Genomic DNA, 21,217 nt, shown 5'->3' with positions numbered 1-21,217 from the left:
TTTCAGTATTAAAGGCACCCAGTATTGGTTACCTGCTAAAGTAGCTTTTATCAAAGGCACACTTTGCAGCTGCAGCCAAAGATGAACTTGCATTTGGCTGCTGACTGGTGGTTATTTGCAACCTTGCACATCTACTTTAGAGGTGCATATTGGTTTCTGCACATACAGGTGTACTACATACATGCATGACTGCAAGGAATGAATATTTTGGCCCAAGTGTTCACATCTGGGTGGCACCGAACCTGCTGCCAAACCTGGGCGCAATAATATTCTGCCTGCTGCCTCTGAATGTCTTCAGCATGTTGCCATACGTCTCTCCTCCACAGTGCAAGGTCGGGGCTCTATTTAAGCCATTGCTGCCTCTGACTCACATGCAGGAGAAAGATCTGCCTATGATGTTAAACAGTGTGGAGCCTCCCAGCATGCTTCAGCCCCAGCCCAAATCCCATGCCAAGTCCCAGCCACAGACCAGACCTAGCTTCAACTCCCTCAACAATGGAGGCACACTGTAAGTTCAACGCTTCAGGAACTAAAACTAAGTTGCCACATCAACACTAAAAACTACATCCAGAGCAAAAAAACTAATTTTACAAGCAACATCTTGTGCTTGTGAGCTGTATTCAGTGGCTGGTTTAGTAGGAGAGAGCAGAAGGTTATCACGCAGCTGGCAGCTGGACTGATCCCGGTACAGCGCTCCAGATGCACTCTGGGAATGAAGGTTCAAGGGTCTTTATTGTCATGTGCACCACAATAACAGAAGAATGGAAATCGTAGGCCTCATGCACCTCCAACAATGTTCATTAAATAACTAAAAACATAAATCACACAAGTAAAAGCAAAATCTGAATTTAAGACAAAGACAAAATATTATAAAATAGTGTTAGTTAAGATATAGGGCTAAAATATTTAAAAAAAATAGTAGTACAGAGTATTATTAGAAGTAGTATATATATATATATATATATATATATATATATATATAATCATACTAACCGTTCTTAAGTATGGTGTATAAAGACAAAGTGACCATTTAAAGGTAAAGTGAAATGAGTTTCAATTGGTGCAGTTCAGCAAATCACCAAAATCAGAAAAGAGGGTCAGCAGATCCAGCAGCTGAGAGTGGAGCAGGTGGACAAGGTGTTAAGATGAATGTTAATACTGAGGTAAATGCATCTAAACTTGTATACAGGGTATAGTTGTTATAAATAGTTCAACGATTTACTCCTACGATTTATACCACAGTCTTGCTTGCAGCTCTGGTAAATCCAATGCTGAGAATCCTTATACTGAGGGAGTACTGAGGGGGTGGTGGAAAATGAAAGAAAAAATGCCCTGTACCAAGAAAGTGACTCGAGGCGAGCAGAGCTATACCAATGAACTGCAGCATAACGCTTTGTTTATAAACCGTGGTGCGAGTATTCATGTTTTTTTGCAGTATTCTCACAAACGCCAGAGAATATACAAATTTATCTGTAAATAAGCAAGGAGTAGTAGATTAGATTAGATTATACTTTATTTATCCCACGACGGGGAAATTCTGTCGTTACAAGTAGCAGCATAGCAGCAACAGCAAAAAACAAAAAAACAAAACAATAACACACAAACAAGTAAGCACGAAAGAAATACAAGGCAAGAAATACAAGGCAAGAAATACAGGCAAGAAATAGACAATGAAAATATGGTAGACTGAGTAAGTAAAATGCCGTAGTAAAGAAGAAGAAGAGAATCAAGCTAATATTAATGAAAGTGTTGACATGTGAAGGAATGTCAAGACAGCATTGGAAGTAGCTTGTTGTTGACGCCTTCTTTGTTGAGTGATATAAATGCCTGCGACTCCCCACCAGTCAGTCCAAACTATATATTTATAGATATCCTATGACTTGGTTAACTCAAAATCTCCATAGACATGGACAGAAAATGTAATGTAACACAATGTGCTGTCAAGAAACCCCTACAATGCTAAAAGAGGTTCTGAAAAAAAAAATTATAATGAGTTTGTTTAATTTACTAGAAATAATAGTTATACAGAACGTATCAATGATTGTCGAACAGTAATTCAAGGTTTCCCCGAAACCACTAAGCTGTGCTCACACACACTGTGGATACAGCACTAACACACATGAATTCATCATTGGGGATGGAAGATGGAAACGTTATTAAGTTGTCAAATTAAGTTCCATTTGGGTGTCAGCAGACTACCACTGTTATCAGACACGTATAAAGTACTAGAGACCCAGACTTGAGTAAAAGTACATGTGCTCTGTCAAAAAAGTGACTTGAGTAGAGGTTGAAGTGCTCTTTATGTACCACACTTAAGTGGAAGTACTTAACATTTTTTGTACTTAAGTATTGCAAGTAGTTTATATTAAAATGTACTACTCAAGTACTGAAAGTAAAATTATGTAAGTATTGTGTTATGTAGCCTAGTTATTAAAGAACGCAGTCAAAAGTTTGAATATCATATTGTTTTTATTATTTCAAAACGTTTAGCCTAAAATACATTCACAGTTCTTATGGCTGTAGCAGCATGTAGCTAGTTAGATGGAGCTCACTGATAGCTCAAGCTGGTGTATTACTTACCTTGATATGTTTCTTCAAATTTGACAGTGGATTTTTGAAGGCCATTATTTTGCAATCTTTCAGGAGGCAGAGTAGGCACTTCATTTTATATGAATTGTCTTTCACTCCAACAAATGAAAACATGGCCTCTAAGTAGGGCCAGGAGTTGTCTCCTTCCTCACCCTCACCTCCACGATCACTAAAAGTTTAAGGTGGTGTTTCTGGTTCTTCCATCTCGAAAGAAACTAAGAAAGCTCAAGTGTTCTCAATGCAGGCAGGCAGCAGAGCGAAAGGCAGAACGGGAGCATGCGCGGTCTTATTAGACAGCTAGATCGCTTGGTTCGGTCAATGATGAGCCAGCTTCATCAAACCTGGTGACAGGGATAATGTGGGTTTGGAATGAATCGTAACATTTTTATAATTGTAGCAAGTAACGATGTACCCATAAAAAATGCATTTGAGTAAAAGTATTAAACTCATCGAAAAAACTGTATGTACTGAAGTAAAAGTGGAAGCAGCAGAAAAAATAATACTCCAGTAGCGAGCCTTTTAGTACATAAGTACAGTAGTGAAGTAGTTCTACTTTGTTACTATACATCTCTGACCATTATGCTGAGCTGTGACTGCTACAACACACAGGCAAGGCCATGATCACAACATCAAGCCATCATCATCTTGGGTGATGGAGAAACCCAAGGAAGCACCCCGAGCTAAGACCAAGAGAACCATGTCCAGGGGCCCATCTGAAGACACACCAGACACTGCCATCATTCAGGTACTGTAGACAGACACATTTGCAACACCTGCTGTGTATGTGAAACTGTATTTAACTCATTATTATCATCAAATGACTAAGTCATGAAGTGACAGAATGACAAGATTGAAATACTATTTGTTAAAACCATAGTTAAATACATGATATTGTAAACATCTAGTAAAAGTACAAATTAAGATGTCACTGAATACATTTAACATAAATTATCATAGTGGCCAGGGCTCTCTTCAGTCTCTCTCTCGTTGAGGCTCCGTCTAAAACTCTGCTTTTCGATCAGCTGTTTGTAACATTAAATAAAATGTATTATGGATCATTTTATTTCTACAGTTTATAGCTGACTTTTCTACTGGCTCTTGAAACAGGTGACATCCCTGCATACTCCGACTTGAACAGCTGAAAGTCTAGACACCGTTCATAAGACAACCCCACTTTTTCTGACTTTTTTGTGGGAAAAAAAACTCTGTCTTATATTCAAAGCAATACTGTATTTAACAAAAAAAGCCTCCCTGTTTTCTGCTCCTATTTAAAGTTGAGTCTCTCTTTGACACAAATACTGTTTTCATACACTAATTATTAGTCGTTAATTAAGCTTTTTTTTTTTTAAAGTTGCTTAACATCTGCTGAAGAATACTGATGCTTATGGTAAAATCAAGCACACACAGCACACACTAAATGATGCTAATGGTGTGTGTGTGTGTGTGTGCCCAGGAGTCGGTGGAGATGAGCGAGATAGAAACCAGTGCCAGCAGTACAATCCCAGTCCCTGGCTCAGGTCTGGAGAACCAGGGCAGAGCTGCCTCTATGCCTCGACTCAATGCTGAGCTGCAGGTAACACCTCATCTTCACCACACCTGTGTTCATTTTAGGACTTTTTGATTTTGTTTTAGTCTTAGCCATTTGACGGAAATGCTTATTATTCACTCACATTTTAGTCATCATTCAATATTATGTTACTTTTAGTAAACAAAAATGAAACTCTATTTCTATTGTTACATTTTAGTCTAATTTTTGCATTTTTTGTTTTAATGTTGCGTTGTTCTTGCCCGTTGCGAGTTTAATAGAAAAGGCCTTTTATCTCTTAAAGTGCCCATATTATGAAAAAATCACTTTTTCTGGGATTTGGGGTGTTATTTTGTGTCTCTGGTGCTCCCACATGCATACAAACTTGGGATAAAAAACTATTCATGCGGTTTTAAGTGAGATACGGTTTCTGAATGTCAGAGTCTCCGGGTGAGTTGTTCAAAATCGCCACGGCTTTCTACGTCACTAGCCGAGACAAGGTGGCTAACAGTAGCGCATGCTAGAGCTAGCATGCTAGCTCGATCTCAATGGCAAAACACTTCTACAACACACATTTTTTTGTTTAGAAGAAATCCCGCATCTTATCCTGTCTTGTACTGACCAAAGCTGGAATAAGAGTTATCTAACTGATGGGATCTTACCTAGCTACTGAGCATGTGTGACTCCAAACAAAGATAGTATAGAAGTGAGATGTCTCACTCTGTAGTTAAAACAGAGACCTAAACACACAGGGTGAAAACAGGGTCTGCTGCAATGTGCGGTACAACAAAAATATGGTGTTTTTTGAAAATGAAACCATGTAAACTTATTCCGTTACAACCTCAAAATACAATTAAGAATCTGAAAATGAGCATAATATGGGCGCTTTAATAGCAGACTGTAATGGTTCACCCACACACAGTGCCCATGCCACGTTAGAGTTATACAACAGATTGACTGTCCTTAGTACAGTAAATCCAGTTGGCAGTTCCATACTCTGGCTGTTCTAACAGGGTCGCTCAATCACTCTTGTTCTTGCTCACTTGGCATTATCAGGGCTGCGTTATCCCTCCACTGCATAGCAGAAGCTGGATTCACTCATCTATTCTAGGTTTAGCCTGTGACTAGTCGTGAAGCAACTAAAACATCAGATAACATTCATGGGATAATATTCCTTTAGCCAATAGTTACTGATGGCCTAAAAACACTAAAGATAGCCAACTTAAACTAAAAGGTAAGCATGTAGAAATGGGGGCAAGCTGGTCTGCATGTTTTTCAGTAGTTTTTTCCTGTTGTTTTGTCTTATTTTCAGTGGGATTGTAGATTACACCGTGTCTATACAGTATTATGCTTTTAAAATGGAAGAAAATAGACAAAGCGTAAAAATATGCTTTAGGTATAGCTTGGGTAAAATGTTACGCTATTGCCCCGACAACTGTTCTGTTAAAGTAGAACGTGAGACAGACAACTTACAAACGCAGCTGAAAAGGACACAGCTTTTTTTTCTTGTTTTGTCTAGGAACAGGGTTGTTAATTATTTGTCTTTTATAGTTTTTGTTTACAATTACCACAGCACAACACCTACATCTCTGATTTCCATGCAAACACAAACATACCACTGTGATTGGAACTTGCAACAAGCATGTAGAAGCTGGGACTATTTAAGGTTATGGCTAAAAAACTCTAAATATAATAAGATCCTCATTTCCTGAGAGATGTTGATCGATTAATGCATTTGATGTGCATTGCTTTCACAGCCCAATTGGAAGAGCTGTTGTTGATTCTACTCTCACTGCAGAGGAGAAGTAATCTGATTAGATCCTGGCAGGCCGCCAGCTATTTGTCCAGTATCATTTTTCTCTTGCTGCTAACAAAAAAGATGATAGTGGTCCAAATGGCTTTGGACCCAAGATTTACTGGGAGAGGAAGAGGGTAATTATGTTAGTGTAGAGGAGAAATAATCTGGAGTGGAGGATTAATCAATGGATGAAATGAATGTGTGTAGAAGGTTGCCTTGTTGACTTACTGTCTTATTTTTCTCACCTTCTGGAATAAAGGGCAGGAAATCCTCCAGCCAATTCATTTAATGCTGGTCTTTTGAAAATGTCCTCATGCTTGAGTGTGATGGGAACTGTACTGTAAGAGTCTGAACTCTGGGGCTACAGCCTCAGTCACAGCACTTTTATTTTTGCTTAATTTGAGCTCAACTTTGACAGGATTATCAGACAACATCTGGTATCCATTGTTCTCTTTTTTAAGATCCTTCTTTTTGCTGTGGTGACATGGGAAACCTCAGTGAGTCAACCAGTCAGACCTTATCTGTCCACAGTAAAGTTGCACAGAAATCAAAGCCAACACTAAGTTCCCTTAACCCAGCTCATTTGGTACATTTGATCCTAATTTTCCAGTTTTATTACCTTTTAATGCAGTATGTGCAAAACCATATTTTAATGTGCAGGGCATACTCTAGTTGGCCCCGCTCCAGATAATAAGCCTGGCAGGTAAGGACAGAAACTGAAATGTTCTTAGAGATATCTGTGATAGTCACAGAGGCAGACTCCAGGTTGTGCTGAAAGAAGCAGAGGGAGTGCTATGCAAAAATACATAGAAAAATATCTCCAGTGCATCCTGCACTACATCATTTTGTCATATTGGCAGCTGATGAAACGTGTTCCCAGTTAACTACATGTTTGGGTTTACCAGAACAACAGTCTTTCCATCATGGTTGCTCCACCAGGAGGTTAGTTGACAGCTCTACTCTGGGCCCAAATAGGGACCATGCAGGGCATGAAGTTAACTTTTTCAACCACCCGGGTTTTAAACGGGTCCGATCAGCAAACAGAGGGAGGGGCTGAGAACAATGATGTTGAGGACGTGCGCTAGTTTGAGTTGTAGTTCTGTAAAGATGAAAAAAGATGGGAGTGAAGCCATTCAGTCCGTTGTGGCAGCGCTGCCAAATATCCAGAAGTCAAAGCCCAAGCAAGAGCAATCTTTGCTAAGTTTTGTTGGTGGCCATGATGTTGTGGCCCTCCCACCCAAGGGGTTCAGGAGAAGTTTGATTTTCCAGCTCGCTCTGGTAGGGGTGAAGGAGTTGGCTAATGCTATAAGGCTAACACTAGTGATGCTAATGCTAAATATATGCCTTGTCGTTAGCGATTGGTTATGGCAGATCAAGAATGGCTCTAGCCATATCTAATAGTTTTAAACTTCAACAAAGTACCCACCTTCAAGGAATTTATCACTTGTCAATGGTGAGTGGCCAGACTCAAATGTACAAATGAAATGTAAAAGAGTCTGGTAGGACCAGGCTGTACCAGGAGCTAGATCCCCTAAAAACCACAACTGTCAGGGTCACATGGGGAAAAAGTCCTCTCTCACCCAATGTATATCTGGTAAAGGTACAGCAACTTTAACATGAATATTCACTCTGAAATAAATTAGGTAATTACAATACATCTACAGTAAATGTACTATTCATATGCATTTACATATTGCTGCAAGTAGTTTAGTTTTTATTTTTTTTATAGTTTTTTTGTAGTATTTATAAATACTAAACTTATCAAATTAACTATATTTCGATGATTAACTTATACTTCAAGGGGCTATACTTGATACCTTTACAACATGAATAGAGCAGTAAGCAAATATTTGCTATGTAAAGATATGGTGGAGTAATGGAGTCCTGAACATAGAATGAACACACACTACCTCTCTACGTCTTGTAATCCGGGATGTTACCTGTTCTTTGTTTTGATAGCAGGTCCAGCTGTCAATCGTTGGCATTTGACAAGTTGGGAACATCTGGGAGAACCGCATGGAGGAAATCCCAGACTTTTTTTTTCTGTGTTTTGAGTACAGCCCCTTTAAAGCCACTTTGTGTAAAATGAAAATCTATGACTTTGCCTCCCACCAGTTGTGGTATCAAAAAAGACATTATGACAGACAACAATGCTCGCGTCTACCACCTCTGTACTAAATATCTATAGAGCATCAATTTAACAGGATTGTATACTTTTTCTACAAACAAAAAGGATATCATTACCCAAATATTCTATACAAAGTGGCTTTTAGTAAAATATGTGAACCCTTCTATAACCACAAACTATAGCGGGTGTGGATCTTGGTTAATATTCCTGAATTGTAATTTCTTTTCTGCTGTTTTTTATTTCTATTTGTCTGCCCTTTATCCATCACCTGCATAACAGCGGAGCCACTCACGCCACTCTCCAGGGATCCATCTAGCTGTATGTACACATTGTCACACACAACATGTCACACACTTGTTTGCAGTTCGAAAATTAATGTTCTTCAACAAGAAATTACATTTCCCAAAAACCTATACTAGTCCTTTCTCCGCCTTGTTTACAGAAGTGTAATAGACACCAATGAGTTAAGATGTTTTTCTAACAAGGGATTATGACTCCAGGGAGTTAGCTCACTGGGTTCTTTATTTTGTCAATAGACAATGAAAATGTGGTCAGTGCTGTAGATGCAGACTGGCCAGGTGTTCCCACTGCTGCGGTCCTAATGTTGGTTATTAGCCATGGTCTTTGCTGTACCATGTGGCACACAAGACATTTTTTCTAAAACATGATACATTTTCAAATTATTACATTTCTGGTCTAATGCCTTTTATTTTGTCAGTGCCTTTAATAAACAAAAGTCTCACTTTACCATCTGAATGTGTGGAAACAGTTGGAGGCAAGGTATGGAATGTCTCCGGGCATGCAATAATAAAGAAGAAAGACAATTCTTGGGCTAACTCAGGGTCCCTCTTTCAAATGACAGCAAGGAACCTTGGGAAGCCTGGCTCTTCACCTTTTTGCCGGCAGACATTTTGACTCGTCATAGTATAAAAAACACAGGTGAATCTAATTTTGTTAATGATGGCTCAGTTCCATTACTTGACCTGAATGGGTTTTCAATGTCATCAATTACACCTGTGCTTTTCCTACTATGACATGCCAAACGGTCTGCTGTGAAAAAAAGTTTATTAAGAAACTTGTGCACAAGAATATGGCAGACAGAACAGTGCTGTGCCCACATTTGGCTAGATTATACTGTCAAAAACAGTAACATTCAGCATTCAGGTAAATTAGGGACAAAGACAACATACACAAGGCACGGTACGGAGTTCAGAAACAGACTCACTGCTTAGGCCATAGGGGTGGTAATCACAAGAGGCCTCACAATAGGATATCATCACAATACGTATGACACAATATGGTATTTGGTAAATGGTATTGCAATTTTAAACATATTGCAATATTCTGCAATATATTGTAATTAATTACCTTTTTTCCAACTTTAAATTTTTCAGTGAGCCTCTCTGTATCTGTCTCTCTCCCTCCTCCCTTAGTCTGTCCCTGATGCCAGTCCTATGAAGCGCTCCGCGTCCACTGCGGCCCCACAGCGGCCCCAGGAGGTCAACCTGCGGGACTACACCCTGGAGAAACCCAGCCAGGACCGACCCCACCACCATCACCATCACCACCGCTGTCACCATCGTAGAGACAGGGACAGAGATAAAGACAGAGAGAAGAGGCAGAGGTCTTTGGATGCACCTCTGAGTGGACAACCACCTAGCGCGGCTGGTTAGTCATCACTTATAGACACACAACACAGCAGACATAACACTCTTCATCCTAAAGTCCCATTTGTTATATATTTTAACCAGAAAACCCTAAGGCCTCATCATGTCCAGTGCAAAGCAGGACACTTTTTTCACTTATTATTTCATTCCTGTCATGAATCAATACAGTATAACTTATATTTATCATCACTGTGGAAAGGCTGCCTTTCTTCGTTTTCGATAGCCTTTGTTCCCAAAATAGACTATGTTTTGTGTCTGCTTAACCCTTAACTTAGTGTAATGTTTTAGTTTTAATGTTTTACATTTCTTCAATGCTTTATCCTTTGACTTAGGCCTTTTTAGTGAGTTTATGGGTTAATAGTGTTGCTGGGGTTCTGCCTGTGATGTGGGGGGTAGATCAAGGAGAGTACGTACTGGTGTGCCTGATTAGGGCCTTTCAGCAGTGAGGGGCTGGGTACTCCTAAGGTGTAAAAAAAAGCTAATTCTGCAGTTAATGACATCTTTATAATATTTGGGGTGCCTATTGTTGTGGGTGGACCTATATGTCAGTAATATGTAAGTAATGTCAGTAGTAACTGTTCTATCCAAATGTACAGTAATGTTTTTTTCCAGATCCTGATTGTTTTGTTCTTTGAGTTTTGTGACAATCACCTCTGTGTAAAAGATGGGCATAGCACCTTATGTACGAGTTAAAGCATGATTCGTGGTTGCCCTGGCAGGTTTTAGATGTGATAGAGATCAGCAGTGCTCTATCTAGGTGGGATGTGAGACGACAGAGCCTGGAAAGTGATATTAATGGATTTATTTTATAAAGCATAGCGTGCTAAGTTGCACATGTACTTTAAGTAAGTTGCATGCATGCTTTAGTAAGAGGGAAATTTATCACAGTATAAAGAGAGGCATGTTCCAATAAGTTAAGAAAAGGTAGCACATCTCAGGTTCCCAAGTTAAGGATGTCAGAATCCTGTCATTCCCCTTAAGTAATTAGGCTCACATCACAATAAATCAACAATGACGTGTTCCGGCACAAAGCCATCTTCAGAGCATTTAAAATAATCAGGATCCATTAAGTGTACAAGGGCAAAGTCACAGGAATTATTCTTTGTTCAATACTTTGGTTTATGATGAAATACTTTTTAAAATTAATGACAAGTATCAGTTCTACTTTGTTTTTTGGGCTAATTAGCAAATATTAGCATGCTAAACGCAGATCGTTAAAATGGTTAACATCATTAGCATGGCTGCAGACTAGTGTTGACAAACTGACCAAAGATTTGGTCATTAACCCCACTATTGTCACTGAACAGGGAGAATCGAGTCAATGAACCGACTCTCTCCTGTTTTTTTACCTCATTCGTGCCGGCAGCGCTTCAAGCTGAGTGTGATTGGTGTATGTATGAGGGGGCAATCCTATTAACTTTCGCTGTCTGGAACAGATTTTTTCCATTATACCAACACTACATGATTGCAGCACAAATGCCCTATGAACCCCAATGTTTTTTTTGTCATCAAATATTTTTATTGTACAATTAGGAAATAATATACTGAGACGCAAGAACACGTCCCAGGACAAAAAAATACAGAGAGGAAAGACGGAGAGGGGGGTGGAGACCTAATAAAAACACAACAGTAGGAATGAAGTTTGAAGCTTATCATTAAGACATACAAAAACAGACATACACAAACACATACAAGTTTTTAAATTTTAGAGCGCTTAAGGGCTGACAAATCATTCACAATCATAGCACTGATAAATGTTTTTAAAAGTGATAAGTCATTTGTGTATCTGACCAGGGATTCGGAGCCATGTTTTATGAAAATTGTGCCAATAGTTTTTTCATAATCCTGCTGACAGACCGACTGACTGACAGACAAACTGATCCAAAAACAGGACCGCCTTGGTAGAAGTAACAACTGGTATTAATAAAACCTACATTGCTTTTCCTACTATGACAAGTTAAAATGTCTGCCGTAAATAACAACTGTAGATCCTTTGAAGAGTACTTGCACTCAAAGCCCTAATGGACCAAAGTTAAGACACAAAAGTTGCAATAGCCATGACTCTAATATTATCTACAATCACCCTTCACTATGCAATATTGTCCTCCACAGGTGCAACAGAAGATCCAGACCCAGCTGCCTCCAGAGAGCGAGTCCACGACCGTGGACGCTCCCACGACAGAAAACAACACTCCTCGGCGGACAAGCAGCGCTACTACTCCTGCGACCGCTACTGCAGTCGGGAACACTGCCACACCAAATCTGCCACCGCCAGCTGTGCCGCCTCCCCCAGTGACGGGCAGGAAACCAGCAGCAAGCAGGTGGGAGGGCAACACCATGTAGAGTAGGGATACACAAGGCATTATACCAGGTGAAGGGATTCTCAAAAGGGTTTTTATCAAGTTTGGGGTTCATCTGAAGGTGTTCATTATCTAATACTATTTTCCCTCAGAATGTCATTCTTATCCATCAGAAAACTCAATTTATATCAAAGAACGAAAACACTCTTAATAGTAATAAGAAAAATATAAATTTAGACCTGTGTGGAACCTGATTAAAATGAGATTTTATAATAACTTAAAGGTCCTGTGTGTAACGTTTTTAGTTGTTCATTATCAAAATCTGTATTGCCCTTCACAAACTTGTCTTTTTTAATGAATATTGAACCACCACCATCAATTTCAAGTATTCCTATTGGCTTGAAATTTTACATTTGCGCTTGCATAAACTGGGGAAGATTCTCCATAGTCATGCGCCATCTGGAAATACGTTAACCGGTAAAGGACATACAGGATATACTGCTCCGCCTTTTGCGTTTTCGCTGTCACTTGATAAACCCACAGATGCTGCTAATGCTGCTAACGGGTATTTGAAGAAGGAAACATGGAAGACCACACTTTACATTAATACGTTCAAGAAGGATCTTGGTTTGAATCCAAGTTATATACATATATATACTGTTGACATTAGTTTAAAATGATCATATCATATAGTAACATACATTCATAATAACACTGGTTCCCAAACTTTAACATGATACTTTTCTTATTTGATATAAGCATAACATCTGTGAATCCTGTCCAGATGTTTTCCAGATAACTGAGAAGGGATTTATCTGCCAGTTGTCTGTCAAAGATGGAGATGTCCATTTAAAGCAGTACAGTATGAGTGAAATATTCATAACACGCAAACTTAAGATCATCACACACAGCACAGCAGTTGAACCAGTGCAAATGGGAGACAGACCTCTGTCGTTCCTGTCACTGGACCACCATGAGTCCTCAGGGATTGTTCAACAGTCTGTTAAAATGAAATGGATCAATTTCATGATAAATTTTAAATTAATCTATACCAAGATTCATTTCAGAGGTGAGCCACATTAACCAGATGGTTTTTTTCATCTCATTGTCAGATATCTATACTTTATATCACATTACACGTTTAGAATAAGCAACCTTAGACCAGCCTAGTGTGTTGAATGTGGGAATGGAAGTATAGAAGAGAACATGACAAATAGAAATTGAATGTGACTAAGATTCCTCTTCATGCTCTAGTGCTACTTTCTCCTGTCTGCCTTTAGTACAGCTTCTCATGGCCTTTCACTTCTTTGCCCACTTTCTCTTTTCATCATATTCCATCCATTTTGTCTATTCGATGCCTTTCCATTAGTGTTTGTTCTTTCATTCTGTCTTCTCTGTCTGTGCTCCTTCCCTCATTTGATCTGTCATCTTTCGTGCCATCACATCACATTTTGGTGTCTTTCCTTTCCTCCTTCCGGCGGCCCTGTCCCTGTTTCCTTCCCTTGTCCTTTCCTCTCGTACATCATTTTCTCATTCATTTTATCGTTTCAAATTGCTTGTCCAATTTTCATCTAGGGCAGTGGTTGGGTTAAAGGAAGCCCAGTGGTATTGAGCTCCAGTTCTAGCACACCAAGCCGCGGACGTCGGCAGCTCCCCAAGACCCCCCACACCCCTCGGCCCGGGGTGGCCTACAAGACTGCCAATTCATCTCCTGTGCACTTTGTGTCCAGCCTGGCCTCTCTGAGTCCCGGCCGACTATGCCGCGGCCAGTCGGAGCACAATACCCTCCGGCACAGCAGCTCCCACCACTTTCCCTGCCCCGTTACTCGTATCAGCTCCGAGCCTTTCCTGGGCCAGGGCCAGGGCCACAATGTGGCCCTGGGCAGACTCTACGGAAGCCTCCGGGACCAGCTGGACGTCTTTCAGGATGCGGTGTCACGGTCGCCCAGCCCCTGTGCTGGGCACTCATCTCGGACCCCACTGCCTCGGATGATGGGAGCCCTGCTACCTGCTCCACAGCAGAACCTTGGGGTGCCCAACGGGTACCACTTCAGCTTTGGGGGCAGAGCCAGCCCAGGCTCTGGCGTCAGGGCACCCAGGTATTACCAGGAGGCAGAGGAGGACGAATGGTGCTAGCATGGCTTTAAACCATCCTTTTTAATGCATTTTTGAGGAAGTGTGATGAGTTTTATCATCTTATTTGAAGGCTTGATTTCACATTGTCAATGTGTGTGTGTTTATTGACATATTTTAATTCTAACGTGGAAAACAAAGGTTAGGGAGATCATCTAAACAGGGAGAAAGCTATAAGTGGGTAGTATTTGAATACCTATTCACCAAAGGGCACGTAGCATTATCAAGAAGACTACACTTTTTGCCAATATCAGTTGTCTTACAGAAGCTGCCCTTGATTTCCTTTGACTTAATTATTTTGTTGACACCACCATATTGATTCTTAAATAGCATTACATTATGAGCACAGACGAGACTATACATTAAGATGAAAATATCTCTTGACGTTGGAAGAAAAGGAAAGATCCAAAGAAAAGAAAAACTACTAGACTTACTGTGTGTCGTTCATAACTCCAGTCTGTATTCCAGGGAAACAATTCATATAAAGACAAGTGCTGATGTATTGTGCTGTTTTTCTTCAGGGTGATTTGCTTCTGATTATTAAGCAGTGAAGCTTTATAACAATTACAAATGAGGCTCTTGCACTGTGCATGCTGCTTTTTTTTCTTTGGGGTTGTCTGTGCATCCAACTATTTGGCTTAATTTTGCAAATAGAAACTTAAAGATGCATTCCTTGTTTTTGTGTTTTTGTTTTTTTGTTTTGTTTATTTGCCATTTGGGAGTAGCACAACAACCTGTAAATACAACATTGACATAAAGCTAAAATAAGAATAAGAATACTAATACATTTAAAGCGCCTTTCATGACACCCAAGGTCACTTCACAAACAAAAAAGGACATTAAAACTATAATGATCTCATTAAAAATAAAAGTCAGTCAGTCAGTCTATAAGCTGATTGACTCTCAGCTGATGACTGACTGTCCATAAGTTTTAAGTCTGTTTTTAAAGTCAGTAATTGAGTCACAGTGTCTGATGTAGTCGAGCAGTGAATTCTACAGCTTGGGGGCGATGTAGCTGAAAGCCATCTCTGCCAGGGAGCTGCAGTTCACACTAGGGACATGCAGTAGGCCTGTTGACCTGTTGAGGAGGATCTCAGTGAGCAGGCAAGGGTGTAAACGTCCAGTTCTCACGATAGAGCAGTGCAAAACCACCTTCCCTCCCGGATGAGCGGGGGCTACAGATGTAAACAAATTAGCCTGGTCTCACAGAATTCTGTGAAATGATTACAAACTGTTACCAGCGCATTACGTGATGGTGGTTTGAATGTGTGAAAATTCCGTGTGGTCACAATGGGAAACAATGCCAAAGATGACGTAGCATTAAGAGCGACAACGGTAGTGAGTAGTATGAAAGCCAACACAAGACTTTCACCCAGGAGACCGGAGATTGTGTCCCGAATGTCACGATTCCTAAACCCAATCGTCCCATTCTTCTTTTCCTAAACCCAACCCATCTGCTGTATACAGCCGTCCCACTCTTCTTTTCCTTATTGCAACCCGTTGTTGTCCCGCCCACCCACAACCTTTTAGTTATCTTAAGGGGCCGTGTTAATTTCACAAAAATTTTCTGTGGGCCCATCATGGAATTTTCAACAATTCCATGAATCTGACACAGATTTTGAGTCAAGTGTCAATGTTCATTTCACGGAAATCTGAGAGATCAGGTTGAAACAAATCCATGTCGGGCTGCTTGGTTCTGGTGGAAGAAATTTGTTCCACAACAAAGTCACTGACGATAAAAGCCCCACCGGTGAGGGATCTTATTTTGAACAATCCAGCTTTCAGTCTGTTTGATCTGGGCAGAAGGGCAAGCACAGTATGGTCAACTCGTCGATCAGGCTTCAAATGGCCGCAATCAACAGTCCAGAGACAGTGGAATATTTTGCCATCCTTGCAAGCCATGTAGATTTTGTTGCAACGAGATCCTCGGTGGGCATACTTTGGATGTTGAAGAATGTTGCGTTGACTAAAAAGCTCCGCAGACTCCCCCCATAGCCGGGTAAAGTTCACTTATTAAATATTTCCTCATCCTTACTTATAAAAAGAAACAGTTGCCTAATTACACATACAGAAGACACAAAGAAACAGAATTAATTTGGAGTCATGTTTCTGACCTGAGAAGTTTTGGACTTGTTGTGCAGCACAACTTCACTCTGTTCAACACATACACAATTTTTTTCATGATAATATGAATATGTCTAAAGACACTACATTCAAGATAAGTTGTGCTCTCCATCAGCTGGTTAACATTTCACCTTCTTCCACATTATTACAGCCAAGAGCACAACATACTGTATAACAGGCAATTAACCTGTAAGTAAAGTTACCGGTTCTAAGAGTAGCTGAAGATTTGAAAAGCGTTTGAGAGTCAGTATGGCAGTTTCAGCAGAAAGTAATGGCACTGCAATGTCATGAAAAACAAGACAAAAAACAGGTTAATAGTTAAAAGAAATGATTTAAAATGTTGGAACACCTCAAAGACATGACACTGTACTTTAGTTTAGGACTACTGCGATTCCATGATGATGCCTAAACCCTTAACATTCCCTGTCAGTTAAATGTTTCTCGCAAACTTCAAGAGAGAAGCAATGCATGGTGGGGAAAGTACCTGACTGACTGATTTGTTTTCTATAAAATGTCCTTGTAGATGTTCTTTTCATTGTGTGCATTTTTTTATATGACATGAAAAAAACAAGGGTGTGGTTTATGTGAACTGCTTAAGGTTTTCCATCGTTTCAGGTCTAATGTTTCTTATAGACTTCTTTGTGATGTTTTAAGACAAAGTGCCTATCCTTTTAGATATACTGTAGAAAAAGATGCAATGTCAACTGTTTTCTAATGCATCCGCACTTGAGTAGATGTTTGTTTAATTCCGTATGTAGCTCTGCAGGAAAACATGTTGTACAGAAAGCCTTATCTGCAAGCAGAGAACTCTACCTACAGTATGCTATAAAAACAGAAATGTAAACATTAACTTACAAAATTCAATGATTTTTCTTGTTTTTGATAAATCATAAAATCTTATATGGGTGGAGGAGCACGAATCAACATTATGAAAACAACATGCAAGCATTTAACAACTGAAAACTTCATAAATATATCAATCCAGTTATATCAATGCCAGTAACACATTGTGCATGTTGAGATGATAGAACTGGTTTTTGGTAAGGATGTCACGGTGGGAGTCTTTCAAGCGCCTGTATTGTTTGGACAGCAGAGTGTTTGTTGGTCAGCTGGAGTCTGAAGGGTGGGGGTGGGAGGGTTAAAGAGTGCACACTGTGATCTAGACCAAGAGTAGCAAAGGGTGATCCAGTCTAACTCTCGATTTCTTTTTTATTTGAGTTAATATGTGTGTGCGTGTGGTGGATATATTTGGCATATCTAGGTCCAGTTTGTCGTTCAGTTGTTTTTATCATACTCATGGATAACTGGAAAAATAAATGATGTTGTAATGTCACACAAATATTTTTCCAGCAGCTACTGGACCACGGAGTTAAGCAGGAAATGTTACAGCAATCTAAAAATTAGACTTTGGTGTCAGTTTGGAAAAGTTTTTTTTCCTACTGTGGAGCTGCCAGTTCACACTGGTGTTCAAAGTTCACACAGAGAGGAAACTGACCAGAAAAGAAGTGGAGTAACTAATTGCTCCACCCACAGTGGTAGAAAACAAACCACAATACAGTATCAGTATTAGTTTTGTCCTAATTCCATACTACATACTAACTATGTATGTAGTGTTCACACTGGAAGAAATACTGTGTATGTGTATGTGTATATATATATATATATATATATATATATATATATATATATATACATACGGTATATATTAAGTACATACTGTAAACCTGTTACAACTAACATGTCCACACATACACACTTTTTAAGAATTTTTGGACATTTTAGGTCTTTATATCAATAGGACAGCTGAAGACATGAAAGGGGAGCCTTTTTGCTGGGGCTTGTAAAAACCTATTTTTTGGAAAAGTAGGAAATCCATTTATAACTGAAGTGCAGTAGAAGTAGGAGACGAGGCAGATTGAGTAAATCTTGTCAGCTTTGCAAACGGTGTTAAATACTGAGACTCTGCTACACTCCCCAAAAAAAAAAAAAAAACTGACCGTCCTGGAGGGTGGATTTTTCCTTCAAGTGGTCCTACTGGCCAAAACCTGCCCTGCTGCCTCACTGACCTCTGCTTCCAATTTGAAGAATGAAATTCTCCAGTATTCAGATTTCTAGACTTAAATCGTCAAAACATCTATCAGTCACAAAGCTCTGTTGATGCCTGAAGCTGTACTCTGCTGTGAACTGGATATGTTGGCTGATGCACACACACTATTTGTTATATGCAACTTGACTGATACACATGACTGGCATCAACATCAGATGGTTTTTATGAAATGTTGATCTATTGCTGTGCTTTTACATAGCAATCTGAAACATGAGGGAAAGATTTTAAGCTTTTCAGCAGCTGATTGGCTATGAGGTACTTGTGGAGGATTCCTTGAGAGACACTGACCCCTCACGAGTACTAGGAGAAAGACTTGTTTAACCACAGTGACAAACATAACAGCGCCAGACACAAGCTGTAGACAAGAGAGTAGAGCTATGCAATGTGACAACCAGTTTCTCCATCCATTCTGTAGCTTTTCATGCTGGTCTCTTCAGATTCAGGCTTCAGCATGATTGTGACCAAATGTTTCATAGAAAATGCTATAAAAAAAAAATGCAAAGAAAAAAACTCTTAAAATGCAAAAAGGCACAAATTGTAAACAAGAAATTGAATATGTAGGATTACAGCAACTTTATACATATATTTGCATGCGTAAAATGTATCCAGTTTGACAATATCAAATGGAAATACCACGGCTCAAAATGGGAGGGGGGTGTGTCCTGTTAGGTCACAATAAAAGTTTTTTTTTTATATAAATCAACCTTGAACACTGTCAGTGTGATTCTTTTTCTTAAAAACAGGAACACATTCTGCAGATACCTTCATTATTCTAAACGTTTTGTCACCCTATGGCAAAAAGTACCTGTACCTTCTTGAACAATGTGGCCTCTGTATTGAGTCAAAGGAAAAGTACCTATCCCTAAGTCTGGACCAGTAGGTCCACCAAATAGGAGGGTTCCAAAATTTCTGCATACCATTTGCAGTGTAGATGTGGCTTTTTCTTGAGAAAATACAAATGATTGCATGTTCTAACAATGTATGTGCATGTAGAAAACTTAGTACTTTTAGATACCATGTGTTATTTTGTTGTTGATTTTTAATATTTGATATAAAGTGTGGGGTTGAAAGGACAAATTTCTAACAGTATAAGACATTGTTGACAGTTCCGCCGTGTGCCGCAGAGCTGGAACATTCCTTTTTTGGGGGTTTTGGGTTTCAGTGAAATGCTTGTTTTCCTGATTTAGTTTCTTGGCAAGACTTTGAATTCAGCAGTTGTTTTTACATTAAACATTTTGTATGAAGCAAAGTTCCTTGAAATAAAAAAGAATGAAATGAAACTGCCTATTGTGACAGTTTGTCTTTTATCCCTTTTATGGTTTGTTTATAAATGGTCCAGGGGTGCCAGCCAGGTCTCTCTCCTGACATTGAAGATAGTCTTAGTCATTTCAGTTAAATGTGTAGGCCTATATTTGTTGTATTTTGTATGTAGGATAAAGATCAAAACCACACAAGCGTGCACATATAAAAATCTACACCCTAAACAAACGAAAAGATAAACCCAGCAAAACACCACACAATTTGAAATTCCAATGAAATGTTCATACATTTAAACAGAAAAAAATTTAAGCAAAACACTCAGAAAAGTCCTACAGAATAATTGTATTGTACAACAATACCAAAAATAAGAAAGTCCACAAAAATCCAGCGAAAAGCTCCACCTCTGGTTTTCTTATAGCTTAGTTCATTTGTCTCAAGGCACCTTTTTAGTCCAACCGTACATGCAACAGAAAGTAAGAGTTGGAAGCGGTTGAAGTGGCATGATCCGGAATTTTTAGGTAGACTGATCGGTCAGAGCGAGGGTTAATGGAGCCGTAAGGGATTAAAACAACCTTTAATTTCATATGGAGTAAGAACACTATCAAAATGATGTATGCATAACTTTATGTATTCATATTCATATTGTTATATTCATATTTTTATACATTTTTTTATGTTTTCAACTCCCGCCTAATTAGCAGTATTTTTTGTAAGTATTATTCATCCCCAACTACCAACTAGCCATTCAACATCATGATGAATCTTTGGAGCCTGCCGAACAATGAAGAGGACGCCATCAAATTTCTGCAAGAACGAGGACTTCTTCCGGCGGAGCAAAGATGCCAGAACAACCACCAGATGCAGCTCTACACCTCCAGCAAGAACTACTGGAGATGCAACTTACGGACATGCCGCCAGAAGATCAGGATTCGCTCTGGCAATTGGTTCGCGTTCTCCCGTCTTCCATTCGTGACGTGACTTCATCTACCTCTGGGCCTGGTAGATGACTTCTGGAAAGCTATGTCAGCGGGAACTCGGGATGAACAAGAACACTACCGTGGACTGGAACAACTACATGCGGCAAGCAAGTGTAGAGGCTCTTCTGGCGCGGAACCAAGGCAAGATCGGAGGGCCGGGCAGAATCGTGGAAATCGACAAATCTCTCTTCACCAAGCACAAGAACAACGCCGGCCGTGTGCTACCTCAACAATGGATCTTCGGAGGAATTTGCCGCGAGGACAATCAATGCTTTTTGGTGGAGGTGCCCAATCGCAACGCTCTGACTCTATTGGCTGCCATTCTGGAGAATATCGCAGAGGGAACCACCGTCATCTCAGACAGCTGGAGGGGCTACAAGACGCAGGAGCTGTAGGCGGCCGGGTTCGAGCATTTCAAGGTGAACCATCGCTACACCCAAACCGTGGAGAGAATGTGGGGATCAGCCAAGTGGAGGAACAAGAAACACCGGGGAACTGATAGGCGCTTCCTCGAGTCATACCTGGCGGAATTCATGTGGAGGTACTCAATTGGAGAAGAGGACCCCCTCGATGCTATCCTGGAAGAAGTGAAGATCCATTGGCCACCGC

At 39.9% G+C, this 21,217-nt stretch overlaps 1 protein-coding gene and 1 long non-coding RNA gene across 2 annotated transcripts in view; both read left to right on the top strand.

Annotated features, from left to right (window-relative positions):
- The window catches only part of cacna1ba (calcium channel, voltage-dependent, N type, alpha 1B subunit, a), a 262,364-nt gene extending 245,011 nt beyond the window's left edge, over nt 1-17,353 (top strand). The window contains exons 47-53 of the mRNA XM_032515609.1: nt 327-508; nt 3,199-3,334; nt 4,043-4,162; nt 8,320-8,358; nt 9,474-9,708; nt 11,820-12,028; nt 13,583-17,353. Coding sequence (XP_032371500.1) covers nt 327-508; nt 3,199-3,334; nt 4,043-4,162; nt 8,320-8,358; nt 9,474-9,708; nt 11,820-12,028; nt 13,583-14,143 — 1,482 coding nt within the window. The 3' untranslated portion in view covers nt 14,144-17,353. The remainder of the gene's footprint in view (nt 1-326; nt 509-3,198; nt 3,335-4,042; nt 4,163-8,319; nt 8,359-9,473; nt 9,709-11,819; nt 12,029-13,582) is intronic.
- A 69-nt stretch (nt 17,354-17,422) lies between these two features.
- LOC116690151 (uncharacterized) lies at nt 17,423-19,651 on the top strand. The gene is made up of 2 exons (XR_004332184.1): nt 17,423-19,040; nt 19,091-19,651. It is a non-coding gene; the product is annotated as an uncharacterized LOC116690151 (long non-coding RNA).
- Nucleotides 19,652-21,217: the final 1,566 nt, after the last annotated feature.

The sequence above is a fragment of the Etheostoma spectabile genome, chromosome 5 (genome assembly GCF_008692095.1).
Source record: "Etheostoma spectabile isolate EspeVRDwgs_2016 chromosome 5, UIUC_Espe_1.0, whole genome shotgun sequence".
In the NCBI taxonomy this organism is placed as follows: Eukaryota; Metazoa; Chordata; class Actinopteri; order Perciformes; family Percidae; genus Etheostoma; species Etheostoma spectabile.
The sequence above is the reverse complement of the archived record's forward strand: the minus strand, read 5'-3'. Positions and strand labels throughout refer to the sequence as shown.